The 19,218-nt window shown below is 50.8% G+C and overlaps 1 protein-coding gene across 1 annotated transcript in view; it reads right to left on the reverse strand.

Moving 5' to 3' along the window:
- Positions 1 to 18,789, reverse strand: part of FADS2 (fatty acid desaturase 2) — a 32,697-nt gene extending 13,908 nt beyond the window's left edge. Inside the window, exons 1-5 of the mRNA XM_033120401.1 lie at positions 18,407 to 18,789; positions 9,636 to 9,746; positions 7,820 to 8,017; positions 7,602 to 7,703; positions 2,214 to 2,339 (exon numbers count right to left, since the gene is read on the reverse strand). Coding sequence (XP_032976292.1) covers positions 2,214 to 2,339; positions 7,602 to 7,703; positions 7,820 to 8,017; positions 9,636 to 9,746; positions 18,407 to 18,613 — 744 coding nt within the window. The 5' untranslated portion in view covers positions 18,614 to 18,789. The remainder of the gene's footprint in view (positions 1 to 2,213; positions 2,340 to 7,601; positions 7,704 to 7,819; positions 8,018 to 9,635; positions 9,747 to 18,406) is intronic.
- Between the last annotated feature and the right edge of the window lie 429 nt (positions 18,790 to 19,218).

Raw genomic sequence — 19,218 nt, forward strand, 5'->3', positions numbered from 1 at the left:
CTGAAGATAAAGATGAATACATCTTGTACATAAAACAAATAAAAAACGCTTCCGGAAGCCAGAAAACTAAGTAGGGGAGGGGCTATACTGCTGAGACCTCTGCTTTATGTCTGCGCGCTGAGCAGGCCTTTGGAGCCTCCTGGCTGGGCTGGTTTGTTTATCTGTGCTCAGAGATACAGGCACTGGCCTCCTTGTCTGGAGGCTGGAGGCTAGATCAAGACCTGAAGCCTGGTTGGCCAGGGCCAGCTGGGTGGCCCTGGTGTCATGTGTGGGCCTGGCATGGGACAAGTGCCATCAGACCCACTGTCACCAGAGTCCCTTCCAGGGCAGAATAGTTCTGTGGACACTGGGGCACAGCTCAACCAGGAACCCGGTAACAGCTAGCCTTTCCCCCATGAATGTGACAGAGGATTTCACAGAGCACAGTGGCCCTCGCCGTGGTTTTTCAAATGCTATTGGCAACTGGATTACCACATCCTCTAAACTTCCACTCATCTCGCGCCCCAAAGCCAGCATTCGAGAAGTGTCTAGAGAGAGGAGATGTTGGAAGAGGTTTCCCTGGCCACCACTCAGAAAGCAGAGACGCCTTCTTGCCAGCATTACTGGTGAGACTAGATCTTGTTGTTAGGGACACAGAGACTAATTGTCAGGACAGCCAGCAGCTCTACAACATGAAGCCTCACCCAGAAAGGGAAGCCTTTGTCTTCATTTATCAGAAGGCCCCAAGTTAATCAGGTCCACTATCGAGAACCTCCAGTCAAAACTAGCAAACTTTCCTAGAAGAACAACACAAGCAAGAAAAAAATGCCAGCCTGGCCAGAGACTCCACGCTTCTAAGTTTTGGCTAATTTCCTCTGAATTGACAATGTCACAGGAAACCCATGTTTCTGCTCACATACTCTCTCGGGTGGACATGAAACGGGAGAGAGGGGGTACAAAGCAGAACTGGGGGAGCAGACAGACTCTCTCCTCTCCTTGTTCCAAGCCTTGGATACCAACGCTGCTGGGAACACGATGAAATTCGTGACACTGCTCCTTACTGAGGTGCGTGTGCCTCGCTTGGGGAAGGCTCACTGAACCCCTGTTCTGTGCCCCACTCTGTGATGCTAAGGTCTGCATGAAAGCAACAGGGACCTTCTCAGCTTTGGTTTACGTCATCAGCAAATTTCCAAAAAGCAAAGCACATGTAGATTTCTTTTGTTTTTGGAAAACGGTTGTCACAAAGAGGCTGCACTTTAAATGAAGACATTCTTCATATGCACCGGGGGTGTTTTTACTAAAAGGAAATTAAGAATTAGCAACACCTAGTTTCCGGTCTTATAAAATAGCATGGGTTACGTTACGGTATAAAAATCCAGCAGAGCCCTGGACAGCCCCAGGCAGAGGCCGATGGACTTGGACTCAACTTGGAAGGAGGTCCGTGTTTGGTGAGGCGGCAAGTTGCATATCTAAGTGTTAATTTTTGTATTTGAATAACAGATCTATGCATGTTTATACACACATAGAAAATATACAGCATGTTGTCAACAGTGGTCACCCTCAGTTGCAAGACAATTAGGGCAAAGGGGGGATGGTGGAGGTAACAGGAGACTCTTTTAAATTTTGCACATTTCTGTGCCATTTAAATGCTTATAACAGGTATGTTCTATATTTATAATAAAAACGTACTAATATGAAAATAAGGCCGTGTGGCTGGCTGTCATGACTCGCTGTCAGATCTGGGACCTCCTCATCCTAGACTGACCACTAACTAGGACCCTGAACACATCCCCTCCGGCTGCTAAGCCTCGCTGTGTCATCTGTTAGTGAAGCAGGTTGGACCAGATCATGACAAGCGTCGAGGACTGAATTTCCAAATAAGCTTTCCTTGAGCTGGCCTTTGGGGACCAAGCTTGAGTCCTGGAATTGTGCCTTCCCGCCAGCTAGAACCAGATTTCTTTCTCCCCTGGGAAGAAACAAGCCAGGAAATGCTCTTTCCCGGCCAGTGTGAGGGAGAAAGGCATCTAACCCTCTGATAAAGAGCTGCGTCCATTACTGACATGGAAGGCCATTCCATAGAAATTTCAGCTTCAATAATTCAGGGTGCCAGGGGAGGTTCCCATGTAAACACCAGACACAGACGTGGCTGGCTGAGTAGTCACCCTATAGGATTCCTTCCCTGCTCCCCACTCAAGCCAAACACTTCCCATGTCAACATGGTCCCCTCGTTGTACCTCAATGGGCTGCCATTCACCCAGGACAAACACGTGCAGCATGTTCACATCAGGATCCTTCTGGAAGATGTTGGGCTTGGCATGATGCTGGAAGTGCCGATGGTTCCACCAGTTGGCGGAGGCACCCTGTGGGAGAAGAAATGGGGGTGAGCAGTGCAGTCTGCTGGGGGGACCTGAGCTCACCTGTGACTGGTCCTGCTCAGGACCAGTTCTTAGCACCTCCAACACTCAGGGCTGACTTCTCCGCTACACACAAGGTCTCAGCCCATGAAAAAATGTGGCCCTGCCAGTACTGAGTCCAGAACGCTGCTCAGCCCATGTGGCCAGGACTTCTGAGTGGAGCCAAATCACTCCATCCCTTTGGGTCTGTTTCCCCGATCGTAAGATGGTGACGGTGGGTGAGGAATGCTGGCAACGCACCGCGTGGGGTGGTCTCTGCACTCCACCAACACCGGGTCTGGGCCTCCACACGGGGGTGGGCCTCTGCACGTCTCCTATGTGCCCACGTTGTATAAGGAGAAGAAGCTTCAGGGACAGTAAGAAGTGGTCTTGGTGTATACCCAAGAGGAATGAACACGTGGCCACACAAAACCTTGTACGTGAATGTTCCCGGCAGCATTATTCAAAATAACTAAAATGTGGAAACATTCAAAATATCCATCAGCTGATAAATGGATAAGTAAAATGTGATCGATCCATACAACGGCATGCTGTCTGGTCGTGCCTTAAAAAGGAATGAAGGACCGACACGTGTTACAACATGGATGGACCTTGAAAACTTCATGTTAAGGGAAAGAAGCCAGTCTCAAAGGACCACATGTTATATGATTCTAGTCATATGAAATGTTTAGAATAGGGAAATCTAGAGACAGAAAGATTAGTGGCTGCCTAAGGATGGGGCAGGGGGTGGGGGTCGGAAGGATAAGGGTGTCGAGAAGTGATGGCTAAGAGGTGTGGGGTTTCTTTTGGGATGATGATGTCCCCAAATTAATTGTGATGATGGTTTCATAAATCTGAATATATTCGTAAGTCATTGGCTTATACACTTTAAATGGGAGAACTGTATAGTATGTGAATTATATCTCAATAAATCTCTTTTAAACAAACAAGGGCGCATGGAGTAGTTTGCAAGAGACAGCCCAACAGTCAGACACGCTATGTACTAAGGGATAAGAACAGTGACATCACAGGGCTGGCCCAATGGCTCAGGTGGTTGGAGCTCCGAGCTCCTAACGCCGAGGTCATCAGTTCAATTCCTACACGGGCCAGTGAACTGCGCCCTCTACAGCTAAGATTGTGAACAACGTCTCTCCCTGGAGCTGGGCTGCTGTGAGCAACCGCGCCGTGAGCGCCGTGAGTGGCCCCATTGACTCAGCATGGGGAGCGCAAGGCTCATAACACCACATGGGCCAGGGAGCTGTGTCCTACACAACTAGACTGAGAAACAACAGCTTGAACCAGAGAGGGGGGGGGGGGGAGGCTGAAGAAGGGAGAAAATAATTAAAAAACAAACAAACAAAAAAACAGTTACATCACGCCGAGAAGGCTATAGGAAAGACTGAATAAAAAATCACTAAGCATAGGTAAGAGCTTCCTAGTTCTAACATGTAAGTGTTATGATGCTAGGCGACAAGAAGCATTACATGAGTTATTTATTTCCAGGCCACCAATTTCTGTCGCCCCAGAAATTACATTTTGAGGACACATCCCTCCCCAAAGTTGCCCCATGATGCACAGAAAGAAATGAGAGTCTCCTGGCTCTTCAGAACCAAGACTTTACTGGTGAACTGTTGTTGGATCAATCAATGCTTTGGCCACAGGTCTGGCCACCTACAAAAAGGCTTAACTGCTAAAATAAATATTTGACTTGGCACATGCTTTTGGCACTAACACGTTCTCTGGACACTACGAGCCATGGGCGGAATAGCTGTGAGCAGCTGTGACCTTTGTGCTGACTTCAGGCCCAATAAGCAGACAGGCCTGAAAACCATCAGAGCAAAACAAAGTGTCAAGAGTGAGTTTAGAGGATTAAGGAATCCGTTGACGCATGAGCCTTTCTAGCCAAAAGAAACCAAATTCCTGGGAAGAATGAAATCGAAGTGTCTCTGACACAAAGAAATGAAGGGGCGAGGCACGTTATGAGTAAGCATGATGTTTTGAATACACCAATCAAGAGATGTCTGTTGAAGGAATAACTGGAGAAAAAAAGATGGGCTGTAAACAGGACGGGGGTGAGAGTCAGTGAGGTGGGGCAGTGCCTGCACTTGGATGGGATGTAAGGACAAAACATTTTTTGCTCATGCCATTCCTTAGCTGTGCTTCTCTTCCATTCTTCTTTGCCAGGCAAAGCCCTTCTCATCCATCACGAACACTCCTTCCTGGGCACAGTGAAGCTCTTCGGGCCCTGGAACAATGACCCAGCCCCTCTGTTCTCAGAAAGTGGTGCCAAAGCTGCCTGCCCTGGGGACGAAGTGGGGAAGGAGAGGCGACTCGAGTGAGGGAGTCGGGCCCCACACCACACTGAGATGGGGCCAGCGAAGCTGGAGAAGTTTCGGAGACCGCTCAGAAGGACTGCACCTGGTCTGCAGGCTGGGCAGGAGGGGGCCAGGGCAAGTGAGGGTTGCTTTCCTAACAGAGGGAAAGAACCTAGGTGATGGCCTTGGGGTTGGAGGGAAGGGGAGTGTGTACTGTTCCAGAAGCCAGAGGAAGGCCTCTCAGCCAGATACCCAGGACTGTGGCCAGCAGAGCTGGGTTGAACAACGTCAGGGTCGGAGGGAAAAGAAAAAATGCGCAACCTGGTTTGAAGAGATGCAAACTCACCAACAATATTTTCCAAATCTACTTTTTGGTTCATCTCATTGTCAGCTGAGAGAACTGCTAAGTGTGACTGTTTCTCTCAACCAAGAGACAATCTTAAATTGTTTTCAATTAAACTGAAGTAAAATAATAAATTCTACTTTGGTATGAATAATACATTTAAACTTAATGTTGGGATTTTTAAGACACTGACTTTCCAGTTTTTTAGTACTTTTCTACTTTAATTATCTGGGGGGAAAAATCAACCGTTAATAAAAGAACACACAAACGTGTATACAGGGGCACACATTTTTCCTTTTGCTTCAGGTTCCAGTATGGCTCAGCACAGTCCTGATCTTTATTTAAAATGTTGATATTTTGTTTGTTGTGGATTTTTTTACCATGAATTTTGCTTTTTCAAAAAATATTGCATTAAAGTGTTGTTTATCTCAGTTAACTGAGTCTTTTTGGTTAAATTTTGCGCCCTAGGTGAGTGTCTCACTTGCCTTACCCTCGTCCTGGCCCTGGTGGCCCGAGGTGAGGTTGTAAAAAGGGTGGTGGGTTTCCAGGTTTCCATCTCCACAGGCAGAGCCTAGATGGCGCCAGGCCTTACGGTTTGCATTTGATCCTAACTGCAGTGCTGAACGATTAAAAGGGTTTTAAGCAGAGGAGCGACTGCTCAGAACTGTCTTTGTACAAGATCACCCTCTGGAAGCAATGTCCACCGGAAGTGACATGGGCTGAAGGAAAAGGGGAAGTTCACACCTGGAATCCTATAGCAGCGTAGGCTGACGGTAAGAAGCGGGTCCCATCCCCTCACGGCTCCCTGTACCCTGTTCGCTGTCCTCATCAGCTTGTGCTAGAACATCCAAGTTGACATGGAACTTGAGGACATCCCTGCAGCCAGCGCTTTTGTTCCAGCAAAGGGACCAGAGGAACAGATGGACCTACTTGTCTGCAGCTGCCACCAAGTGCGAGGCGATTTCAGGCAAGCCGTGATCACCCTCATGCTGAAGCACGCCTGGGTGAGCCGCGGGGCCATGCCACTGGCCTAGACATGCCACTGGCCGCTGATCATGAAGGACACAGCTGGCAGCCCTGAGTGGCAGCCATGTCCCTGACCTCCTGCAGTGTCCAAGCCCAAGGACTGACTTCCCGTCATTCCAGAATTCCGACTTCATAAGCCAGAGTTGTACATGGAGGCCAGTCCTCTGCCTGGCCTTGGCTTCCATCTGACACAGGAGACGTGCTCCAGGGCCCTTCAAGGACGTGGGGACACCAGGCAAGGAAGGAACTCCTGGCTCCTGCCCAGAATCTGGAAACAGGACACAGCCCACCTTTGTTAAGTGAGTGGGGATAACATGAGTTGGGAATAAAATGTTACTTTCCAATACTGAGGAGGGTTTTTATCCAACAGAAAAAGCCCATCAAATGAAACAAAGCACTCTACTATATGCACCCTTTCAACCCTGAAATTCTGGAAAGAAACCAGACTTTCAGACCACTTCAGGCTCAACGCCAGGCCAACCGCTTGCTGTGGAACTGGTGACTAGTTCAACAGTAGTTCACTTCCAACCAGATCTGGAACTTGCAAGCCAAGGGCTCGGTGCATCTGGGTCACAGGGGGATAAGTTAACCCAGACACAAAGCTCTTCCTGGGCCAGGGTGGGAAGGGTGGCCGTCGTCAGGATGCAGCCTTTCTTAGGCAGCCGCTGGGGCTATTGGGGAAGGGCTGGGCCGGAGGATGATCGGTCTCAGAGGCAGAGTGGGCAAGGACGTATTTTCAGGACCAAGGAGATAACGCCTATCAGATCACACACGGTCCCTGGCAAGTCCAGCTTGTTTCACAAACTTGCTGAGTTGTAGGAAACATGGAACGCCCCTGTGGGTTGGCCTCCTCATGTGTAGGATGGTGAGTAGAAGTGCCTTACCTTCTGATTGGTAAACAACTCTTATCCTTGGGCTCCGCTGATCATTGCATTGTGTGATGGCCCTTATCTAAAGATTTCTATGATGATGGTCTCTCCTTTTCATAACCGCACGCGTATCTGAGATGACTTATGATAAAGGACTCATATAATAGAATGGTTAAAGTAAAGATAAAAGTGTAAACGACACGTGATGGGAGGGGAGGACACATAGAACCACGAGAAGACGTAGACTAAGGATAGTTATTGCAGATCTTGCTTTGTGCTTCCTGGCACCCCAGGAAAAACAAGAGCAACACAATGTATTAAACAGCTCACATTACCCAGCAAGAGAAGCATTCATCAAGATAAACTGCTTCTGTACTAGCCACAACCTAAAAGGAAATTTATTAGATAAGCCCTTAAATAAGGAGCAAACAACGCAATCAATTGAGTCAATAGAGAAAGGAGACGGGTGCCTGTTTTCGTAACTAGTACACTGGTTTTGTGGGTCTAATGAGATATGGAGAGAGGGTTCAGAAGGTCAGAGAAGTGGAGCACTTGAACGGCTCACAGCTCAGCCCAGACACTGACCTGAGAGACGACCTGGTCTTAGGGTAAAGTGAGGTGGCACTGCACCGTGCCCTAACTGATAGGACAGATGCCCAGAGCTGCTGACGCTTACCTTTAAGTGGCCAATGACGAACTTGTGGACGAGATGGTTCCACGTGGACTTCTTGTACACAGACAGGTGGCCATAATCGTGTTGCAACCACCCAGCTTGGGCCTGGGGAGAGAGGGCCACAGACGCTCTTACAGCGTCAGCACACACGCACCATGCAGGCTTCTGCCAGCTGGGGGAGTTGGGGGCTTCACGTGACAGGTGAGGGTGTCACGCCTCACCTGAGAAGTAGCGAGAACAAAGGCCGTGATGATGGTCGGAATCCAGCCATTGCCAAAGTAAAAGATGGTGAACCATGCGATGCTCTCCATGACGATGATGTGGGCCAGGTGAAGGAGGAAGAACAGGTGGTTACTCTTGAACAGGTTCATGTCCTCAGCGGTCTTCCTGAGGGCCCGGAAGTCCTCGATGATCTGGGACTGTGGAGCAAGCCCACAGGGAAGGCGTCAGCCACCCAGCCACTGTGCACCATGACCGCTGTCATTGCCACATGCCTGCCTGGGCCTGGCACAGCCCTGGGGACTGTGTGTTTGTCCACAGCCAGTGAAGTGGCAGAGAAAGCATTCAACTCAAACGCTTGCATTTTGCACGCCCGTGTCCATAGCAGCATTATTCACCATAGGAAAAAGGTGGAAACAACCCAAATGTCCATCGATGGATGAATGTCTAAATAAAACGTGGTGGAGCCGTACCATGGAATGCTATTCCGCCTTAAAAAAGGACATTTTGACACGGGCTACAACATGGATGAACCTTGAAGACACACACTACGCTCAGTGCAATTCAGCCAGACATGAATGGACTAGGACTCTACAATTCCACTTATCTGAGGTACATGCAATAGGCAAAGTCACAGAAAGTAGAATAGTGTTTACCATGGGCTGGGGGACGAGAGGACGGCGAGTTGTGTTTCATGGGGCCCGTTATGTTTCATGGGGCGACTTATGTTTGGGGTGAGGAGCAAGTTCTGCCAGTGGGTGGCGGTGATGGGTGCACAACACCGTGAATGTCCTTAGTGCTACTGAATCCCATAGCTAATAATGGTTAAAACGGTAACCGTTATGTTACGGCTCTTTTACCACACACACAGAAGCTTGCATTTTCCCACCACCTACCACTGTAGCACTGAGTCTTGGCACCCTACTGGGCCTTGAGGGGTTCAGGTGGGGGAGACACAAAATGGTGCCCGACGGAGTTCCTGCATCTGAGAGCTCAGGGAAGGAGACAGGAGGACTGGGGGGGGCGGGGGGGGGGGCAGATGGAGGCAGAGTCCAGGAGGACTCCAGGGAAAGGAGGGCCCTGCTGGGAAAAAGAAGGAAGCTGGGAGGCAGCGGCAGGGCAGGAGGGGGAAGGACGTGGAGAGCAGGGGCCAAAGGTATCTACTGGGACACAGGTCCTTTGAAAGGCAGACAGGGTGGCGTGTGGGTGGAGGAAGCCAGATTTGGGAGCGTGGGTGATAAGTATAGAATCTGAAGAGTTCCTATCAACCACTTAAGTAGCAGTGAAAAGGGGGAATGGGTGGGAGCTAGAGAAGCAGGGTCAGGAAGGGGAAGCCTGAAGGAGGGCGCGGGGTGTGGTGTGCTGGGGAGAGAGAAGCTGGCTGCCTGGAAGAGGGTGGAAGATGGAGCCCCATGTGAAGGAGGCAGGATGGAACCCCACCTCAGCTCAAGGAGGAATAAAGGCCATCTCCTCATCAGCCTTGGAGAGAACAGCAAGAGAAGGGGCAGATGTGGAGATCCAGTGGGAGGGGAGGTTGACCTCTGGAGGAAACAAGAAATGGCCTTGATCTCCCTAGGAAGGAGACACAACAGTGGGGGAAGTGGACAAGAGGGGATGACCCTTGCCCAGCCTGACTCTGGGAAGGCCTCAGAGGTGGAGAGGCTGGGAATGAATTACTCCAAGTGGGAGGCCAGCCCAAGTTGGCAGCAAGGGGTGAGGCTGGCTGCAGAGGTTCTGAGTCCTCCCTGACCCCAGGTGATAGTTCCCCCTGCAGCAAACCCTTCCCTCATTTCTTGGTCGGGTCTGTGTCTGACTCACGTTTTTGCCTCGGTCCTGGCTGGGCTCCTCTGGGGCCAGTTCGCCGACCAGCAGGGGCTTCAGGAACTTGCGCACGAAATCCTGGTCGCGGTGGAAGGCGCGGAAGGCATCCTGGGAAGCAGACGGGGAGGTGGAGACTTGGTGACCTCGACCTCAGCCTGCGCCTTGGCCCAGGGAGGGCAGGGCTCGTCAGCAGAACCTCTGTGTGCCTCCCACTTGGGCACCATCAGGGCCTGCCAGGAGCGGGCCCAAATGCTCTCTCAGCCCTCATCTCCGGGCAGGTCCCTCAGTGCATGGCTCCCACGGTGGTGCCACCTGTGTCTGCCCGACAAGGAGCCGCTGAGCTCGCCAAAGGTGTGTGCGTGGATGTTCCAGCTGCCTCTGAGCAAATCAGAAAAATGCACCCCTCCAGGGAGATGCATCGCTCGGCTGCGGCCTGGGCAGCAGACTGGGCAGGGCCCGGGAAAGACCTGGCCTTTGCGGACTCCTCTGCTGGGTCCCTGGGACCTGGCAAAGTGTACCACCCACCACACTGGCACTTGGCAATCGACGAAAGGAACAAGGCTGGAGACTACCAGGGCATGGAAACTGCTTAGGAGATCATGGTAAACCAAAAACAAATGCAGCATTAGGTAAAAAGCATTTCTGAAAAAAGTTTTTTCATAATTTGAAAAAATATGAAATTAATTACAAAAATTATGAAAAAAATCTTATGGATGGTTCTAGACTATTAATAGTAAGGTGGTGGCATGATGGCTTGCTTTATTTTCATTACTTTACAAACTTTCATTACTTTACAAATTTCCGTATTGCTTTTAAAATTTTTAAAAAGTAATTTGATCTTTTTCTGATTTTAAAGGTAAGTGTATAGTTTTGGCAAATTTAGAAAATATACGGAAGAACAAAGAGGAAAATAAATACCCAGAGAGTGGCCACCATTGCTAATATTTTAGCGTATTGCCTTCCAGTTTCTTTCTATATGTATTATGTGTATTACATAAATTATTTCATCATAAATACAGCATCTCTGCTGGAGATGAGCTGATACCAGGTCCCCGATGGACTACAGTATGATGTCCCAGTGGTAAACAATGTTTAGCCTGTGTCAAACCAACTTTGCGACATTGTTAGGACAGAGGAAAAGGCAAATTGATACGACAGAGCCCCCTCACAATAAAAACTTTAAGTCTCTTTTTCCCTAGTGTCTCAGCTCCCTAGCCCCAGGTTGTAATCATTTTTCAAATCAGTTTCTTAATCATAAATAATAGATTGTTTTTAACCTGAGTCATAGAAGTCTCCTACCCCCTGCTTTAGATAATTACTCGAAAGCTTGTGATTTATGCTTGTTGATTGTAGTCACAGCATTCTTTCCAGGCCTCGCTCCCGGGTGAATAATAATTTAATGACCAGTTAAAGCAGAAGAAAGGCCACAGGCTCCATGAAGCTAAACAAATTTTTCATCATGCAGTCACCCTGTGTCAATAACTTTGAGTCCTGCTTCTTGGGCCAACACTTTTTATTAACTAAAATCTACCTCTTCTCATCTAGGGGCTGTTAGGATACAAGTGATGCCCACCAAGACTTCCAAGTACATCCCAACCACAGAGGTCAACGTGGTCCTCCAGGAGGGTCTTGAGACCCCCTTCCCCTTATCTAATATCAAATAGGGTGCGAGTCCCTTGAATCCCCAATAAGTAGGGACAACGGCCACATTCGGCAGGAAGCAGATACAGAAGAGATCTCCTGTCCCTCAACCTCCCAAAGAGACTTATGGGGATCACGTCCCTCAAGGAGGGCAGAAGGCAGGCAGTTAGAGCAGGAATTGGGTCTCTGAGATGTCTGGATACATCAGGTAATGTTCTTGCATGTCCAACTTGGTCTGGGGAAAATAACCGCCCAAAAGCCCTCTCCTCTCAGCCCAAACTTTCCTTTGTTTACCATAACCATTAGCCATCGTCAATCACAAGTATCAATGAAACAGCCCCACCATTAGAGAGGAGTAGCCCACTCTACAAGAGAAGGAAATAAAAACTACAAGTCCTCTCGGCAGTCAGTGCCTTTTGAGTCACTCCTTTGTGCTCGGGCCCACTCCTATCTCTTTGGAGTGTACTTTCATTTCTAATAAACTGCTCTTTCACCACTGTATTTCTGTGTCTCGTTCAATTCTTTGCTCGAGATGCCAAGAACTTGGACACCGCACCAAGAAGGGTCTTCTCCTTTAACAAAACAACACCATGAGAGGGGCCAGCCCGGTGGCTCAGGTGGTTAGAGCTCCATGCTCCTAACTCCGAAGGCTGCCGGTTCGATTCCCACATGGGCCAGTGGGCTCTCAACTACAAGGTTGCCAGTTCAATTCCTCGAGTCCCACAAGGGATGGTGGGCTCCGCCCCCTGCAACTAAGATTGAACACGGCACCTGGAGCTGAGCTGCTGCTGAGCTCCCAGACGGCTCAGTTGTTTGGAGCGCATCCTCTCAACCACAAGGTTGCCGGTTCGACTTCCGCAAGGGATGGTGGGCTGCGCCCCCTGCAACTAGAAAACAGCAACTGGACCTGGAGCTGAGCTGCGCCCTCCACAACTAAGATTGAAAGGACAACAACTTGACTTGGAAAAAAAAAAAAAGGCCTGGAAGTACACACTGTCCCCCAATAAAGTCCTGTTCCCCTTCCCCAATAAAATCTTTAAAAAAAAAAAAAAACCCAACACCATGAGAAACAATCAGGAAAAACAGTGAGGGCGTGTGCGTGTGCGTGTTTAATGTCTAGATTAAAAGAGACTGAAAAAGAGATTTTAGAAAAGGTATAAAAACTGCAATGTTCAAGTTGAAAGGCTCCCTTTTGGAGAGGGAAAACCTCAGCAGTTATACAAGACATTTTTTTTTTGGCTTGAATAAGAAAATTTGAATATGGACTGGATCATATTAAAGAATTACTATTAATTTTCTTAAATGTGACTAAGGTATTGTGATTATATTAGACAATGTCCCACTTCTTAGAAGATGGTGAAGAATTTAGGGAGGAAGTGGTGTAATGATACAACTTATTTTCATATGATTTGGCAAAAGAAAAATGCATACGCGTAAAGAGGGAGAGTGCAAATGTGACAAAACGTTAAGAGCAGTGAATTGGGTGGAGGATATACTGGTGTTCATTTATTCTTTCACCATTTCTGTATGTTTGCAAATTTTCAAAATTAAGAAAATGCGGGAGGGAAGGGGGAAATGCTGACAGCGAATAAAAATGTTTTCATTCGCCCCCCACACCCCACCGAAGTATCTCAACATGGTAATTGCCAGTCTACTCCCGTTTCCTTACTGGCACCAAGTCCTTCTGCCTGGTCTTTGTTCTATTTGTGTCTAGAATAGACTTACAAAGCAACACTTTGTGCAGAGGAAAACTGGGCCTAGAGTTTTTTTTTAAAAAAGGTCTGTGCACCCCTAGCTGAACAGAAAAGGGATGGTAGCGGAGGATTAGATGGAGTCTGTTTTCAGAGAAGAGACGTGCAGCTATTCCAGGGGCCCTGGGCAGGCTGTAAGAAGGCCTGGAGTCCAGTCCTGCTCGCTCTGGGCCAGCTGTCCCCGCCCTGCCTCAGCCTGCTTTGTAGTGAGGACCCTCCCAGTTCTGATGTGCAAAGGCCCTGGGGAAGGCTCAGCAGAGGCTTCCCAAGTCAGGGCCCAGAGTGTTGGTATAGTGGTGAGCAGAGCTGCCTTACCAAGTCAGAGCCTAAAAGAGCCCTTTCCTTGGTCCTCACATCAGACCATGGCGTTTGAGAAATGAACAGGAAATCCTTGGTAAGACAGCTTCCTGAGCACAACTGTTGTGTCTGACAATGAAATGATTACGCTCTACTCTTCATAGAGAGGTAGAGTTCAACACAGTAGTCTGCAAGCGCCTCGCCCCACATCCAGCTCCCACCGCCCCCCACCAATCCAGGTCATATCTCCGGAGCTGGGAACCTCGTGGAGCTCTCAGGCGGCCTCCCCTCCCTGAGGCCAGGGGAAGCCGACCCAAGCGTCGTGTTACCTCCCTGACGCCTCTAGCCCTGCTTAGCAGATGAAGACACGGGAGCTCAGGAAGATGACATCCTGTGTTCCAAGTGGCAGGGCCAGAATCAAATAGGTTCCCCGACTCAGGAACTGCTTCCCCACGTGCCCCAGCCTCCTGCACGTTTAGAATGCCAAGCACTGTTAGCTTGTCTAGTTGCCCCTGCTGGATCCAGCAGCTTTCTGAGCAGGCCTGGTGGGAACTGCCATTGGGTCCACTGAGCGTGTTCCCACACCAGGGCCTCTGCACGTCTCTTCCCTCTGCCTGGAGGCCTGCACCCATAGCGGCCCGTGGCCAGCTCCATTTGGGACACACCTCAGAAAGGCTTTTCCCAACCATCCTACAGCCACGCTCCAGCCCCACACTTTTTCTGGGACACTGTCCTGTTTTATCTTCAGAGCAGTTATCAACATCAGAAGCTATTATCACGTACAGATGCTCCTTGACTTAGGAGGGAGTTATGTCCCAATAAACCCTATCGTAGGTTGAAAATATCAGAAGTCGAAAATGCATTTAACACACCTAATCTACCAAACATCTTTGCTTAGCCTAGTCCACCTTAAACGTGCTCAGAACACACATTAGCCTACAGTTGGGCAAATCATCTAACACCTCTTTCACATTAATCGTAAAGTTGAATACTTATAAGTCAAATCATTGTAAGTCGGGAACAGCCTGTACTCACTTCTCCATTATCTGTATCCATGAGAATATAAGCTCCGAAAGGCCGCACCTGTCTCGTTTGCTGCAATAACCCCAGGGCCTACAACAGTGCCTAACAGGAGGGCTCACAAGTGAATGTGGGAACCCAGGACCCCACGGCTGCGTACCCCCTCCCCCCAAGAGAACTTCCCACTCTGCGACCATGTTCAGACTCTTCTTCCGCCATTTTGCACAACTTGGGTTAGGCTTCTGGAACACCAGAACCCCTCACCTTCTCCAACACCTACACATTATTGGTTGGTAGGGAGGCCGCATGCTGAGATTGTGTGGGCCAGCCACTAAGCCATGGACTTTATGTACAGAAGCCACTAATCTTTACCAAACTCTGAGGCAGGTCCTGTTTTACAGATGAGGAGACAGAGAGACAAAGCTACTTTCCTTTCGTCACACTCCAGGTGTTCCTAACTCTAGTTTTCCACTGTTAATACACAGTCCTCAATCAAAATGAGCCTCTTCCTCCCTGTGATTTGATCACTGTGTCTCTCCTTCAAAGTGTCACAGATGTGCTGCACACACTTGCAGAAGGTTCCCAATAGCTGTTCCATTACAGAAGTACCTGCTGGTACAAGACACTCTGTGGGGCTAAGCAAGACAGGGCCAACCCAAACATTGATTTTTGGAACAAAACTTGGAAGCAGGCTCTATTCTCATCTGGCAGGGAAAGAAGCCGGACTCCTCAGGAAGCAGGCCCAGGACACAGGTGAAGAGAAAGGAGTAGCAAACCTATTGAGAGAAGGGAGAGGAACCTGCCCCCAGTAAGGTAGGTGTGTGTTGGGGGTGGGGTAGGGCAGGGAGGTCATGCTGCCAGAACATCCATGTTCCACAATGGAAGACATGTGTATGTCACACTTCCTGGACTGCACAGTTCCTGCTTCTGCCATTGCCCAGCTCCGACACCAGCCGACTTCTGCAAGACTTACCTGCCCCCGCCCTGCTCCAGGTACAGCTCACAGCTCCTCCCACTGCACTGAGGATCAGGTGCCGTGATTTGTTCCTGGCTCTGTCCACCTTCTCTGCAGAGCAAGGCTGGTCTCTAATCCAGCTTCACACTTAGCCCAGGACCCGAGAAGTGCGAGAGGAGCCAACTCTGGGCATGCAATGCTGCAGGCAGCAGCCCTGGGCACCGGGACTCTGTGGAACACGTGGGCAGGGAGGGAGAAGCTGAGGAGGGACCCAGAGTTCTCAGCTGGAGACAGGGTATCTGACTTCCTTTCTGCTGCACAGAGATGCAGACAGTACAGGAAGCCCCTGTGCCCTGTTCTCTCCAAGGGAAGGAACGGAGGACCGTGGGGCAGGGCTCTGTGCCCTAAGAGCCCTTGGTAAGTGTCCCTGCTGATGCCAGGCACATGCTACCTGGGCATGATGGGATTGCAGTGGGAAACGGGACTCGGCCTCTCTGGCATCTCAGTAAGATACCGGGGACTCTGGGGGTGGATATGGATCTCCCCAGTGACTGCTCCTCCGCAGAGCTAGCTGACCGGGTGGAGCTGCCCTCCAGGCACAACCGGAGGAGGACATTTCATGTGCAGTCAATGCCTTTTCCTTTGGCAAAAATGGGGTCAGTTAGGATCCCCTTATACACACTCCTTTTCCTATTTACTGAACTCCCTACTATGTGTGCTGGGAACGTGCACACGAGGCTAAGGGACAAACAGGAATCACCCGTGCAGAGGGCATTCTGAAGTTTAAACAAGGACCTCACGCGCAGCCCATTTGATCCTGATAACCTTCCCATTTCATAGGCCTGGAAAGGGAAGTCAGGGGAAGTGCCTGGCCTAGGAATTCATAAGGCTGGGACTCAAAACCAGGTCCTCCGCCTCTGAACACCGTGACCCCTTCTGCCCTGTCTAAAGGAGGACAGAGATCCATTCCACTTCCAATCTATTGCCTTTTCATGCGAATAGTGTAGGAGCAGGTTAAAAGATGGAATGAATCCTGACCTCTTCTTTGTGTTCTAAGAGGCCACTGATGAAGACGGGACAGGAAAGTGACAAGACAAGGTGGGAATGGGGACAGGGGTGTGGGGGAGCTGGTGTCTAGAGGCAACAGGTCCGGATTCAAGTTCAAGTTTGAGAGGAACGAGAGAAGCAAACCCAGCAGATGTGGTCACTGTGGATTATTCATCTTTGTGCCTGGGCCCAGCTCAGAGCCAGGGAGATGCTGAATAAATGTGTGATGAAATAGTAGTTTAAAGATTAAAAGTCCTCAGTGGGGAAAGTTCTGCAGTGGTTAGATTCTACTGTGAAAAGAGCAGATACACTCTTGGGACATGGGTGAGGATTCATTTTGCCCACAGCAAAGACCAGAGAAGCTCCAGAAGACCAGATGGGAAATAATCCGAGGTGGAATAGGAGTGCAGGGAGGGAGGGATAAAAGAAGGAAGGTGGGCTGGGAGGACTGTGATGACATTCTGAGTTTAGGCCCAAGGGCTACTGCTTGAGCAAGTTTTTAAACCTAAGAGCAATGAGAGATGCCTGCAGGGCAGATCCCAGGCTCTGATAAATGAGGTAACAGGTATTAATGTGTTTTGTGAGCTGTAAAAATTAAACAACTTTTATTCTGACGGGCAAGGCCAAATTCTAACTTCTGCAGAAGGCTCAAATGGCAATTACCCTTGCTCTTCAATAGGTCGTCCTTCTAGGGAAGAGGCAGTCCAGACTGATGGGTCTTTTCTTTTTCAGAAACAGGAAAATTCCCTGCTGGGGCTCTGAATTGTCCCAAGGTCTTCCTAGACTTCTAGCCTCTAGTGAGGATGACTGCATGGTGATTGGCTCCTAGCAGTGCACTGAAGTGCTGCAGGGGATGTGACCTCTGCGGATCAGTCCCTCCTCAAACTTGCAAGGCCCATAAATACTGTCACTTCCCAAACTCAGACTAAGAAGTCCATGCCCCTAACCCCCCAAGAAGTCCATGCCCCAAGGGGCAAAGCCACTTGCTCAAAAGCTTAAAAAAACCCTCTCTTGATTCCTAGCCTGTTCCTGCATCTCTTCCAAGTCCTCTTCCTATACACCCTGTACTTCCCAAGGCCTTTGTCCAATCTGGTCCCAGACAGTGTGTGTGTGTGGGGGGGGGGAGGGTCCAGTGGCTCACTCGACCATTATTCAACTATATCCCCAGTTTGTACATTTCATTCCCTAAAAGTCTGATCTTAGGAGGCAGTAAGCTTCTAGGATAGAGGCTGAGCAAGATGAAGGAAGGGCATTCCTGGCCGGATTTAAAACAGAGGACCATTGAGCAGAACGTCCCAGAGTAACCTCGGCTGCAGCTGGACCTGTTGCCAAGCCAGCCTAGTGCTGCTAAATCCACGCGGCTCACGGCGCCTCTCGACCTGGGCTTTGCAAACTCCAGCCCTTTCGCCTTCCACCAGTTCCCCACCCGGGTCCCCAAGAAGACTGACCCTTGGGGGTGGGTCCTGGGAGTCTTTGAGGGCGTGGGAACAGGAGGTGCCAAGCGGTCTCCCCTCAGCAGCCGTTGCGGATCTCCTTAGACCACACTCCAGGTAGGAGCTAGCCAGGGCCGAGGACGAGCTTTCTTCCCCCGCCCCCTAGTCTGGCTGGAGAGTGAGGGACGCGCTCCGAGTCCCACACCTGGTTCCTTTCCTGCTCCTTTCCTCAGTGCCCAGGAGACGCCATCTTCCTCGCTAGAGGCGCCAAAGCCCTAGGGCCCGAGCGCCCCCTTTGGGCGTCCTTGGCGTCGGGTGAACCCGGCGGAAGAAACGAACGCGTGAGTCCCTGTGCGCGCGGTAGATCCTGTACGGTTCTCCACCGCTCGGATCTCCACCGCAGCGCTGCTTCCCTGGGTCCAAAATCCGACACCCATGGCAGGTTGGCCCAGCTGTCCCATGGGACGAGGATTCGGGGCAGGGGATGAGCGCAGTAGACACTTTCCTTCTCTCCTGGGCGCCCCAAGCTCCATTCATCGCTGGAGGTTTGGCGCCCTGGGACCCATGGCTCCTGACTCACGCCCGCAGCGGAGAAAGGTGGTGGGAGAACCCTCAGACCCTTACCGTAGCATCTTCCCCTGCGTAGTGCCCGATGACCCGGTGGCCCCCCGGGTGCCGACTGGACCATTTGGTGATGTTGTAGACCTTGCGATCGATGACGAGCCACTGGTCGGTGCGCAGGTTATGCTTCTGAATCTCCTCCCAGCTGAAGGTGGGCATCGGCGCCTCGCGCTCGGTAGCCCCCTCGCCCTGGTTCCCCCCCTTCCCCATGCTGCCTGCTGACCGGGATCCCGGTGTGCTGCGGCCTCCCGGCACCCGCTGCCCGAGTGTGAGGCCGGGCCCTCCACGCCTTCGGCTTTTGTCTTCTCCTATTCCTCCTCCCACCGCGCCTCCTCCCCCCAGCCGCCTCGCCTTTGCTCAGGAGTATCCCAGCCAAATAGCCCTAGGAATATCCCTGGCTTCCCAGTGTCCCCAAGCAGTCCCCTTCTTCCGCCCCGCCCTCCGCCCGCCAGCCTGCGATGGACTTTTGCCACCAGTAAAAACTCTCGGGTGCTCAGAGCCCAGACACCTCCTCCGCCCTCCCCTCGGACTCCCCCCGCCCCCAGCTCCGCATCCTCCCGCGTTCCCCGCCGCCCGGGTTTCCACAGTGATCAGCAGAGCGTCTGCACCAATCCGGGCACGTCGCCCCGCCTGCCATTGGCCCAGGAGGATCTTTCGAAGGCCAGCGGGCAGGAGCGGCGATCCCCGGCTCCCCCGCCCGCCTGGCGGCGCGGATTCTAGCCCTGCCATAAGGCCCGCTACGTGTCGGACCTCCTCCCTCCTCCCGCCCCCGCCCGGGGCGCGGGAGATCCCTGAGGAGCCAGGCGGTGCGCGGG

The sequence above is a fragment of the Rhinolophus ferrumequinum genome, chromosome 11 (genome assembly GCF_004115265.2).
Source record: "Rhinolophus ferrumequinum isolate MPI-CBG mRhiFer1 chromosome 11, mRhiFer1_v1.p, whole genome shotgun sequence".
NCBI classification, from domain to species: Eukaryota; Metazoa; Chordata; class Mammalia; order Chiroptera; family Rhinolophidae; genus Rhinolophus; species Rhinolophus ferrumequinum.